This window comes from Cataglyphis hispanica, chromosome 4 (genome assembly GCF_021464435.1).
Source record: "Cataglyphis hispanica isolate Lineage 1 chromosome 4, ULB_Chis1_1.0, whole genome shotgun sequence".
Lineage (NCBI taxonomy): Eukaryota > Metazoa > Arthropoda > Insecta > Hymenoptera > Formicidae > Cataglyphis > Cataglyphis hispanica.
Window position 1 is genome coordinate 127,501 of NC_065957.1, and position 11,814 is coordinate 139,314.

Sequence of the window (11,814 nt, forward strand, 5' to 3'; positions counted from 1 at the left end):
ACAGATCAATGTCATATCTTCTTTTACTTAATTCTACTATAAAATTAGACAACATATGGCTAGCAACAATAGCAGGTAGAATATTTCAAGTAACGAGATTCATATATATTATTTTCTTATCTCAAAATTAAAATTATAAAATGAAATATTAATTTTCTAGGCGATTTAGCGGAAATGGTGGTATATCAAGGACCTATATTAAATTCTGATATGGAGCTTGGAGCTACCGGATTTTGGAATAATACTATGCGTCCTAATGTTTATTATTTAAATAATAAAAAAGGCTATTTTGATGCCACTCGTGCTGAAATAGTCGGTGACATTGATGGTAAATCTGTAACTTTTTTTATTACACAAAAAATAATATAAATATCTGTAACTTTTTTGATATTTTTTATTAGCTTTTATTGTGTCATAAATGCATATACACACATATACAGGGTGTCCGATAATTCGCGGATAATTTATATCTTTTCTTATACGATCCATATATAGGTCTCATCATAGCAAATAAGATACAGACCTGGGTAGACCACTTTAACAGTCTTCGTTTGAGTCAAATCCTTGATATGTATTATTCAAATGAAGGTATAATTCTATTTGATGAAAATATTAAAGTTTGTGATAGGAAAAAGGCTTTCCCATATGCTGTGCCAAAGACATTTTTGAATGAACAGGTTTTGTAACATATATTATGTATATATGTATTATATATTGTAATATATATTATGTTATATGTATGTGGAGAAAAATTTATATATATAAATTTGTGTACTGTATATCATAGGTATTATTATATTTTATAGAAAATAAATGTAATATATGAAAATGAATAAGTCATTATAAATTATATACCATTCAAATAATTTTTATTTATAACAGACGTATGCTGCATCTTACCTTTTGGCTCAACACAATGGAATTATGTTCAAATCTCCAGAAGCTCTTAAGCAGTTGGTTGATTACGCAGTTACCAAATTCTATATTTATGCGAATGAACATTTCTTAACAGAATTATTTTGCCGAAATGGAAAACATTATCCGCAAGTGGAGGTATTGATCGTATTTGATGGTTCTTGGACTAAAGAATATACAATGAATTTTATCGCGTAAGTCGAAATCGATGTACTCCATCGCATTGTACAAATTTTGTATTAAAAAATTTTATATTAAAGATGATATGAATATTAATTAATTAACCAACAGCTCTATTCTTACTTATGCTCCGTTCTTATCAGAACATTAATAGATGACTTAGATATATCAATGTATGGGTCAAAAATGGGAATTCTGCATGCTACATCAGGACAATGGTTGCTTAATATGACAAATAGTCCTAGTCTTGCCTATTACGCTGTATCTAATTTTACAAAGATTTCATGTGAGTTTTATTTAATATATATCGCATTCATTTTATTTTATATGATTAATGTTTTAAAAATTTACATACAGGGCCTACGCATTTCGATTTCGGTACAATATTGAATACAGTATTTAATAATTTGAATGAAACTTGGCAGACAAAATGGCAGCAACATACAATAGGAAATCTTGGTCAAGTGATTTTAGTATTGGCTCCATTAACTCTGTTTTCAGAAACGGAACAACAGACAATTTTGAAATTATTACGAGAAATTAAACATCTTTATCCTGGTAACAAAATATATAGATTCTTTTTAACAGCTCTATCTTTTTAAATTTCTTACGATTTTTTTAAATTTCTACGTGCAAAGAAATAAATACATTTTTATGCTTTAAAATTGTTTTAAAATAAATAAATAAAAGATAAAAATAAATATAAAAAAGAGATGCATTAATGTAGTATAATTACAGATCTGCACTTTTTATATTATGTATCAGAACAAAATTCTGATTTTTTTCAACCATTTATATTATCAGAGCAAGACCGTTCAATACTTGGTCCTAATATTGATGCTATTATGCAATATTTGTCAACAAGTAAGTACCGATACCGTAAGCATAATTACTTGAATAAATATTGAAGCATATTTATGTATAGAGACATAAACAATCAAACATAGCACAACATATATATATATATATATATATATATATATATATATATATATATATATACATACATACATACATACATATATAATTTACATATAATTTATATCATATTTATATTTATAATAAATGCTACTCACTTTGTTTTAGTACCACGAATTCTGAAGCCGGTAAGTATGTCGAAATTTGCGAATAAATCCTCAGAATTTAAAGATGAAATAGAGGATTATATCAGTCCTTCAAAATCAATTACATATAGATTGCATCCACAATACATAATTAATGCAGAAAAAATTACAATTACAGTAAGTATTTCGAAAAAATTAATTTTTTTCGATTAGAAAATTAATTCAGATAAAGAAGATATTAATAAAAATGATTATTTTCAACTTTAAATTAATTCAAATTAATTAATGAATTAATGATATAATCTGCTGAAATTTCTGTTGATTATCTGCTAAAATTGTATATTTTGAGACATTCATTAATATTTATGTTAGGTTCATAATTTTGGATATGGAATAATAAAAGCTTGCTCTTGGAATCAATTCGATGAAGAACATGTATGTCAGCAAATTGATGTACATAAAGAGATTAATATAATTGACGACTTTATATGTATTAATTCACGCTGTCCTTACATGTATCTTCGTATACAAAATGCCACTTCCCTTAATAAATGTGCAGGTAACATTCTCTTTTCACATTCTCTCATAATAAAAATTTATCTTTTCTTTTTTATATTATACATCAATTTTTATATTTTCATGTTTATATTTTACTCATTTTGAATTCCAGAAATGGAATGTAGGTCACCAAATCAAGTAAGATATATCATAAGAATGCAAAATAAGTATTATGAAAACTCGGCAAAAAGAAATTTATTTATAAATGTATTTATAATATTTTATTTACAACTACTTGTATTTAACATGTAAGAATTTGTTTTTGTAATAAATTTAAAATAACTTAAAGTATCAAATTGTATTTTGTAGATACAATATTTTTTTATTTATATAAAAGCTAGATAAAAATAATTGACATTAATATAAATAATTGAATTTAATAAGTGATTCTAATATATCACATAATACTGCTGCTTCATCATTTGATATTATGTAACAATTTTTCTTTGTTGGATAAGATAGAAATTATTGTTTTCACAAATATTTTTTTCATTAATAGTTCCGATAAGCATATTCATATATTAATTTTATAAGAAACTGAAAGTTATTTGACGCAGCAAGTTCTCCAAGCTCTGGTTCTTTCAAAAGCAGATCAATGTATGGTAAAAATTCATCTGCTTTCCCACCTACATAGCAAAAATACACATTAATATGTTTATACATATACATTAGTATGTTTATAAAACTGTGTAAATCTGTAAATGTTTTGTACATTCCGCTTACCCATAAAATATGCAAGATCCATTAATTTGAAAAATAATGTTTCTTGAACTTGTTGCTCAGGATTCTTTTCTACGTTGTCCCATTGATTCCGCCGAGCCGCACGCGCCCAAATTTGTAATCTCATGGACGATTTATCTTCTTCGTGATCTATATAATCAAGTAAATCGAGAGCCTTCTTGAAATCGTATTCATTGGCCATGACATTGTCGTTCGAAGTATATAACATAATTAATTCTCTTGGTGCGAGTACTCGTAGATTTTTAATGTCGTAACCGTACATTGTAAGTACTTGCGCTGGTAGATCCTCTTGATAAGCTATGAGTGTCAACTCAGTGTTAATAGTTTCTATGCGATCTATTATTTTATCTTCCTGTTCATCCGATGCGAGTAAAGCCAACTTAGCTAATGAAAGTATTGATTTTTTACGAGTGACTAGCTCATGTTCTTGAGCTGCCAATGTAAGTAGTGTATTAGCAGAGACTTGCAATTCGTCTGTTAGTGCCGCTTGAACCCAGGACAAAGTGGGATGTTCCGACAGCTTTTCCATCAATTCTGCAGTACCGCCGCGTCTACATCTTTCGATTAATTGTCCTTGACGTCCGTCTTTAACATACCAAGAAAATAAAAACCCAGCAAAATCTTGCGCTGCGAATTTTTCTACATATCCATCCAATCGATTTTTGTTATTAGTTAATTCACAAATTTGCACAAGCGAAGGAAAATCGCAATATTTTTCAGCCAGCATGGCAGCATTATCATATTGCTCTTCTTTAATCAATGATTGTATCAAATTAGCACGTTCTGTTTCGTATTGTTTTAAAAGTACTTCAAATTTTTCCGTACCACGAATGCTTTCCAAATGACATTTTCTTCCGTCCAATATTAAATCAATTAGACTAACTAATTGTTCGTACAATTCGTTTTTAACAGTCGAATCGCTAGTTCCCGTTATACCATATTTAATGGTAATATTTTGCATTGTATTGAGACAACTCCTTAAGCCATGTTTACCCGGCGCCGCTGTCCAGGGAAGATATTCAGTTATTTCATTCAAGAATTTCGCAGGGACGAAGCGCTCAGCATTATACTGACGATATTTCACTACTTCATATAATATAGCCAATAAAATAGTGTTAACTTGCATAATATATTGTCCAACTTGTTGCAAAGGTCTCTCAGATTGTGTAATCTCGCATGCATTTTCTACCAAGGTCGGCAGAAACAAGTGTATCGTGCTTACTTCACGGTAGAATACATCGCGTGCTGTAAGTTCATCGGACACTTGAGCTTCCTTTTGATTTAATGTCTGATCTATAACTGCGTCTATAATTTCAGCATATCTATTTTGTAAATTGTATAAAGTCAATGCCGCGATTATCTTTTCTGTATATTCACCGAGTACATGAGAGGTGGACATGATAGTTCCTCTGCATGTAACCGCGCAAAATCTACTCCACAAATTGTGCTCTTTCAAGAATATATTGAAAAGATCTAACGCCTTTTGCTTTCCTTCCAATTGATGAGGTATTTGCATCGAAGTGACTGCATTTATCGTCATTGACAGATCCCTATGGTGAATCCATCTTGGATCGTTTGCAGGATAATCGTCGATTAAATCTTTGGCAACTTTTAAAACGAGCGTATCAAGAGTAGCATCAATATCCATTACCGGTTCTTCTTGCAGAGGGAAAAGTTGAGAGAGAATCTCGTTGCATTGCATCTTATTTTGTCGTAGACTTAGAAGAAACGCGGCACGTAATTGCGTAGCCGCGTCAGAACTGCAATACATATCTTGAAGTTCATCATTACATATAAGAGTGGAAAAGTTTTGTGCTGTTTGATTTATTTTATAAGTATAATCCATACTTGCAGTAGTATCTGTATATGCATTGAAATCTTGTAATGCAAAATCTACTGGTGTAATAGAGACAAAGCCAACGCTTTTTGTGAATAATACTGGAGTCGTCGAGCATATAGCACCACCAAGTATACTGTCCTCGCCGCCCCTCACTAAATCGATTTTATCCTGTTCGACTTCGGATGCGGTATTAATTACAAGTACATTATGCTGGTTGTATATAATTGCCTCCCAGCTACATAGTATGAAATGATAGGATACTAGCATGGACTCTATATCGTCATGATAAAATAATGGGCCAATTTTAATTGGTATAAACCATTTAAATGAATTTGACAATGTTGTGTCGGTCAAGGGTAATAATCCAAGCGCGAAATGAATTTGAACGGATGTATCGGCGCAAGCTGCCATTAAAAGAACTATTCCTTCTTCACATGTTTGCATATCAATGAACCATGTATTCATACTTTGAGGGCTTGATTCCCAAATTTTTCTCTGGAATGCTTGCTGAACGATATGAGTAATATCTTCATCAAATTCCATTTTTTCTTGTTCATTAGGAGAAAAAAACCAATATTGCAAGGAAGATCCTGCAAGAATGAGAACTCTAGATCCTCCCTCGTCCAATGATGTACACGTAACTTTCACCAATTTTGTTTCCGCAACGGGCGATTGTGGTATCGCACCAAAAATGAGAGAGGTCATTCTACGACCTATACCACCAAACCATCCTTGACTAGTTCGAAGTACTTGGCATGTAATATTGTTTTTCCCATTGTTGTATTGTGGCTGTAACAATGCCACTGTGCATGTAGTTGTAGCTAAAATACACCCATGTCCTGGTACATGTATAAGACAATCTACTTCCTGTCCCGCAAGTTCAGCACTGGTTTCTACAGAGGATCCTTCATGTGCTATACTAGCCCAAAAACGTACTACTCCCTCTGGTGACACTGCCATACAGCTAGGTACCTGTTAAATAAGACCATATGCGAATTATATACATATACATATATACAATATTTTTTACAAAAATTTTGTAAAAAATCTTATTACTCGATCATATTTTCGCAAAATATCAATATATTAAGAATACATATCCTAAGATTTATTTGCAGAAATCTAATCTTTTTTAAGTACCTGTTGATTAGGTGATATCCAAACTGCTATACAATTTGCTTTATGAGCCAAATCACTTTGTGGCAGCAACAGTTCACGACACTGTGTCTTGAAGGTTCTTCTTTGTTTGGGATCATGAATATTAGCTTTACATTGCCATACAAGTAATTTGCGGCCATATACAAGCCAAGCCCAACCATCTACAGATACATTTACACTGACAGTTATATTCCGATCTACAAATGTTAATGCTTCAGTAACTAAGACTGGCAACGGAGAGCCAAAGCTTTCTACTGTATGACTCTGCGTTCTGCATATTATTTGTACAGATTGATTTGTACGCCCAGATATGCTTGTTGAACTAAAATCAAATATAATTATATGAATGCTAATATTTTAAGATAAAATAATAGTAATAATTAATTATATGTGTCTATATATATATATATATATATATATATGTGTGTGTGTGTGTGTGTGTGTGTGTGTGTGTATGTGTGTATATATAAAAATAATATGAGTATAAGAATAATATAAGAGAATAATATAAGAGAAGTTTAATTCCATAAATAAATAAAAGGTTTTAAAAAAGCACATAGATGTTTTTTCTCTTAAAGTAATTTTTTTGTATTATTCTTATAAAGAAACATGCCAATGTAATTACATATAAATGAATCATATACTAAAAAGAACTTACGAACTATTTTTCTTTAATGATTGAACAATCGATATTCGTTTCCTAGGAGAGGATAATATCCTTCCTAACGAACTTCCTATATTGGTACGATCCATTTTCTTAAAATTGGGCTAAAAAAGAGATTATTTTAACTTCACTTTAACCTTTCTTCTAGATTCTAGAACGTTGAAATACGCCATATCAAATTCTGCCCAATTAAAAATGGCTTTTCTTGCATCAGATTTCACCATAAACTGTAAACATGTAGATCACTGAACTATAGTAGACTGTAAGCACCTACATATTATATTGGGTGATCTACATATGATTCTAGGACTCTAGAATCATATGTAGATCTAATATCAATATACAGAAGTCCGTGGCCAGCGATTACGTGATGTCGTTATATCGTTAAAAAGAAGCAACAGGGCGATGTATGAGAAGGTATATACTACATACATACTACATACTCTAGAGTGAAACAGATCCTTGAAGGTGTTCGACGACCAATCGGAACGAAGAAATTTTGCGCTCGAGAGCAAATGAAAATAGCGTCATTTTTGATCGCTCAATCAAACGATTCGAAATTTTCCTAGCGTCAAAAATCGCAAAATCTTTCGGAAGCCATTTTTAAACTGCCGCTTACCTATACAGTGTATAACGCGTGATACACATGTATAAAAAGGGAACATGGAGAACATACATATTTTGCTTTCGAGATAGTAATTTCGAACGCGAATTTCGAGCTGGAACGGTACTGCGATCGTTGAAGAAGCGAAGATAGGTGACGTTTATCAACGCGCAATAGACGAGCCGAGACTCGATTTTTCACGGACGGTGTTGGAGCGAATACGCTTCTTTCCCGTAAAATTAATATAATGTAACAGAAAGCGAACTGTCAACATCCCAAAAGCAGAGAGTATGCCTTCGAACCGTCGTCTCGTGTCTTCTACGGGAATTGGAGCATGCGGTGCTGCAAACGATTGAGAGAATTAAAGAGAGAGTCATCTCACGGATCTATCAGGATAGATCTCGGTAACAATTGAAGAGACATACCTATGAGGAGAAATCGCGATGAGAGACTGAACGAGATGATGTCGGTTCTACCATGCTTCGAGAGGACGGATTCAACAATCGTATCTCTCGTATGTTAAGTTTCCATAATAATGGCAGATAATGTGCACAGAAAATCGCACAAGCTGTCGGATGGTAGTAACAGCAGGAAGATATCGAACCCGGTTCATCGCACCACCACGGAGACGATTCGTCTGGGTGAGGTAGACAGGCTGCACCAGCAGCAGGTTACTCTGATCGCCCCGGGTAACGTGCAAGCGGGAACGATCGGCGGGAATCAGTGCAATCGGAAGAAAACGTCGTCCTTTCAGATCACCAGCGTCACCGTAGGCTGCCGCATGAGCAATGACGCCGGCGAGGATTCCAACGATGACCTGGACGAATCGCACACGGAGGACAATTCCGTGGAGCACTCGCGCATCACCGACCTCGATATCGAGACGCCGAGCTACTCCGAGGACACGTTCTCCAAGGAGGACGTCTTCTTCAACACGAGCCACGCCGCCCTCAGCACGGCACCGGTGATCCCCACCAGCTCACAATATGGCCTGGCGATTGTACCCTCCGAAGGTGGGAACGTCAGTAATTCGGTTAACGATAGCAATATCAATACTCTGGATATTACATCCGTCACTGACAACAACATAATCAATTTATTGTCGAGTAATGTTAAGCAGGACTCTGATCTGCGAGAAGTTCACTCCCATGGTAGGAATGAAAGATTCAAAGTGGTCAAGATTGAAAGTACAGAGCCATTCAAGAGAGGACGGTGGACCTGCATGGATTACTTGGATCATACATCTGTCAATCAACCGACAGCTATTGGTACTCCAAAGGTATCCGATCCAAATGAGGTGTGCATATCTTATGGAGTCACTGACAGCGGAGTTGTTATCCCAGAAGCTGCGAAACAATCCGTAGTGACTGATGATAAAGGAATCAATATTGACACTAATGGACCGGTATCGTCTCACCCGGACAAAGTGCATTCGTCGATTGCTGTTTCGAGTAATCCTGCACAATCGGTTTCGAGTGCAAATTATGCAGTAAATAATTCAATACCTCCCAATGTACAGCATAATCCTACGCAAACCCAAGCTAAAGTGCAGCAGCCGCCTACGCAACAAATCCCGCAATATTTTCAGTCTCAAACTCAACCGATAGTCACTCAGCAACAGCAACAGCAACCTCCGCAAGGGAGTCAAGGATCTACATTACCCTCCAATTTGCAAGCTGCTCATCCTAATAATTTAGGGCAACCTCAGAGTATGCCCCAAGGTTCTATTCCTATCATAACTCAAACTAGTAATAGCACGGTGACATCGCAGCAGAACATTCCTCATTCAAATGAGGAAACATATGTTACGGTGAGCACGCAGAATCAATCCTTACCAGTGCAGAATATTTGTCAACCGGTGCAGCAAACTTCAGTCTCGACCTCTCAAACACCGAACATTCTCGTTACCCAGCATCAGTCGGACGCTTCCTGTCAGCAGTCTTTACAAACGCAAAACCCAACGCAGATGACCCAAATTTCCGAGCCACTAACTGCCATACAGGGGATGCAAGGCATGCAAAATATTCATAAAGTTCCTCAGACGGCGCAAACCTCGTCGACGATTCATCCCTCTGGAACGTCGGTGCAATCTCAAGTGATCGCATCTTCGACTCAGCAGATACAACCGCAGACATCTAATAGTACTGCTCCGGTGCAAATTACGCAAGTTACAACTGGTTGTCAAAATGTCGTGAGTGGACTGCAGCAAGGAAACATTACATTTCATCAATCTGATCCCGAACAAGAATCTATCTCTGGTATTGTTGCTAATGCTGCTACCATACAGTCGGCCGACGCAACTCTTCTGGAATCATCATTGGCTGAAGTGACACAAGGCAGCGACGAGCATCGTACTCTCGAAGATAATGAAAGGTATTCGTGTAAATACAACTTACAAATTTAAAACCAAACATAATTAATAATTTATATATATATATATAAATGGCAAATTTCAAAGTTTTGTGTATGTGTATTGCATTTCTTATATTATATAACTTTATACATTTTTTATATTATTTAATTTTATTTCTATGAGTATTATATATATATATATATATATATATATATATATATATATATATATGTGTGTGTGTGTGTGTGTGTGGTGTGTGTGTGTGTGTGTGTATTATATATTAATTTATATTATAGTATGTCGGGGACAAGCGCTGTGGCAATTGATAACAAGATTGAACAAGCTATGGTAAGAGACTGCTATAATCGAGCCATTTACTGCTTGTTAACTTAATAAATGATAATGGTCGTAAAATATTATAATTTTTCCTAGGATCTGGTTAAAAGTCATTTAATGTTCGCGGTACGAGAAGAAGTGGAAGTACTAAAAGAAAAGATAGCTGAACTTATGGATCGTATCAATCAATTGGAAGCGGAAAATTCAATATTAAAAGCACATGCAACTCCAGAAACGTTGGCTCAATTAAGCCAATCGACAGCGAAATTACCCCAAAACAGTTCAGGAAGTGGTCAATAGGTAACCATTGTACATAAGTTTCTATCTCTCTCGATACTTTGTCAAGTAAATAATTGATAATATAATTATTGTATATAACTCTTTATGAGATTTTTAGAAATTTATATATATATATATATATATATATATATATATATATATATATATATAAATAATGAGATTTATTATATTATATATAAATATATATTAGCATTAGACTTTTTTTAAGTAAATTAAAGATAATGGATTATTTTTTACTATTTCAGTTTACCATATAGGAAAAATATATTTAAAACTATACAAAAAAAACTTGAATTTTTTTCTTTTTTAAAATAATAAATGATTTCGAAAATATATATTGTTATAATTCCGGAAAAAGTAGAAAACATATACATGTATATGTCAAGACTAAGCAGTGTTAGAGTGACAGAGTTTACATTATTTTATATTAGAAACACGATTTCCAATGCTAAAATTAATTATGTTTACAAAAAAAAAAAAAATAACAGTACAGCAGAATAGGCAGCTTAACATTCCTAGATTACTTTTCTTATCGTTTTAATTTAAAATGTTTAGTTAAATTACGAATATTCAATTATAAATACACATACATAAGCACGTGCATATGTATATATACACACACACATACAATGTAATTAGCAAGATAAACAGAGATTAATATTTAATAATATTTTTGAGATATTACATATATATCATTACAGTGTTCTTATTAATAATTCTTTAGTTTTCTGTATTGAGACTGAAATAGATATTGTTCGAAAATTTTGCCATGTTAAATATTAAATTTCCATTGTTGAATATTAGATTTCACGTTTTATAATCTGATTTTCATATTTTGTAGTCTTTTAAATTTTATATATATATATATATATATATATATATATATATATATATACACACACACACATAATGTGTGTGTGTATGTGTGTGTGTGTGATATATATCATGTTATACAACCTAAACTATTATTCAAGAAACTGGCTATTGATATACATAAAAAATCTTGTTTATCAAAAAAAAAACTTTGTCATTATTTTATGTTACATTTTAAAAATGTGTAATAAAAACATTTTTATCACAATGTGAAAATTTTTAGCAAGA

General features: G+C 33.0%; 3 protein-coding genes across 3 annotated transcripts in view; 2 read left to right on the forward strand and 1 right to left on the reverse strand.

Annotated features, from left to right (window-relative positions):
- The window catches only part of LOC126848754 (uncharacterized), a 4,388-nt gene extending 1,383 nt beyond the window's left edge, over positions 1–3,005 (forward strand). The window contains exons 5-14 of the mRNA XM_050589904.1: positions 1–75; positions 161–328; positions 496–677; positions 883–1,109; positions 1,239–1,381; positions 1,453–1,653; positions 1,834–1,959; positions 2,182–2,336; positions 2,532–2,718; positions 2,830–3,005. The exon at positions 1–75 is cut by the window's left edge and continues 81 nt beyond it. Coding sequence (XP_050445861.1) covers positions 1–75; positions 161–328; positions 496–677; positions 883–1,109; positions 1,239–1,381; positions 1,453–1,653; positions 1,834–1,959; positions 2,182–2,336; positions 2,532–2,718; positions 2,830–2,969 — 1,604 coding nt within the window. The 3' untranslated portion in view covers positions 2,970–3,005. The remainder of the gene's footprint in view (positions 76–160; positions 329–495; positions 678–882; positions 1,110–1,238; positions 1,382–1,452; positions 1,654–1,833; positions 1,960–2,181; positions 2,337–2,531; positions 2,719–2,829) is intronic.
- Positions 3,006–3,041: 36 nt separating this feature from the next.
- On the reverse strand, positions 3,042–7,347 carry LOC126848753 (nuclear pore complex protein Nup133). Its single transcript, XM_050589902.1, has 4 exons — positions 7,115–7,347; positions 6,439–6,778; positions 3,441–6,270; positions 3,042–3,343 (listed from the first exon to the last, which is right to left on the reverse strand). Exons 1-4 carry the CDS (start codon positions 7,207–7,209, stop codon positions 3,210–3,212), a joined length of 3,399 nt encoding a protein of 1,132 aa, XP_050445859.1. The 5' UTR covers positions 7,210–7,347; the 3' UTR covers positions 3,042–3,209.
- Positions 7,348–7,482: 135 nt separating this feature from the next.
- LOC126848755 (protein bunched, class 2/F/G isoform) lies at positions 7,483–11,794 on the forward strand. The gene is made up of 4 exons (XM_050589905.1): positions 7,483–10,097; positions 10,374–10,425; positions 10,510–10,713; positions 10,959–11,794. The coding sequence occupies exons 1-3, from the start codon at positions 8,260–8,262 to the stop codon at positions 10,711–10,713; spliced, it is 2,094 nt and encodes a 697-aa protein (XP_050445862.1). The 5' UTR covers positions 7,483–8,259; the 3' UTR covers positions 10,959–11,794.
- The last annotated feature ends 20 nt before the right edge of the window (positions 11,795–11,814 follow it).

Bases quoted from the DNA above. Each gene is read 5' to 3' on its own strand.
- LOC126848753 (XM_050589902.1), bottom strand. From the start codon at position 7,209: ATGGATCGTACCAATATAGGAAGTTCGTTAGGAAGGATATTATCCTCT. The intron at 6,779-7,114 runs GTAAGTTCTTTT...ATTTGATTTTAG, and splicing joins TCATTAAAGAAAAATAGTTC to TTCAACAAGCATATCTGGGC. The intron at 3,344-3,440 runs GTAAGCGGAATG...TTTGCTATGTAG, and splicing joins GGATCTTGCATATTTTATGG to GTGGGAAAGCAGATGAATTT.
- LOC126848755 (XM_050589905.1), top strand. From the start codon at position 8,260: ATGGCAGATAATGTGCACAGAAAATCGCACAAGCTGTCGGATGGTAGT. The intron at 10,098-10,373 runs GTATTCGTGTAA...TTTATATTATAG, and splicing joins ACTCTCGAAGATAATGAAAG to TATGTCGGGGACAAGCGCTG. The intron at 10,426-10,509 runs GTAAGAGACTGC...AATTTTTCCTAG, and splicing joins ACAAGATTGAACAAGCTATG to GATCTGGTTAAAAGTCATTT.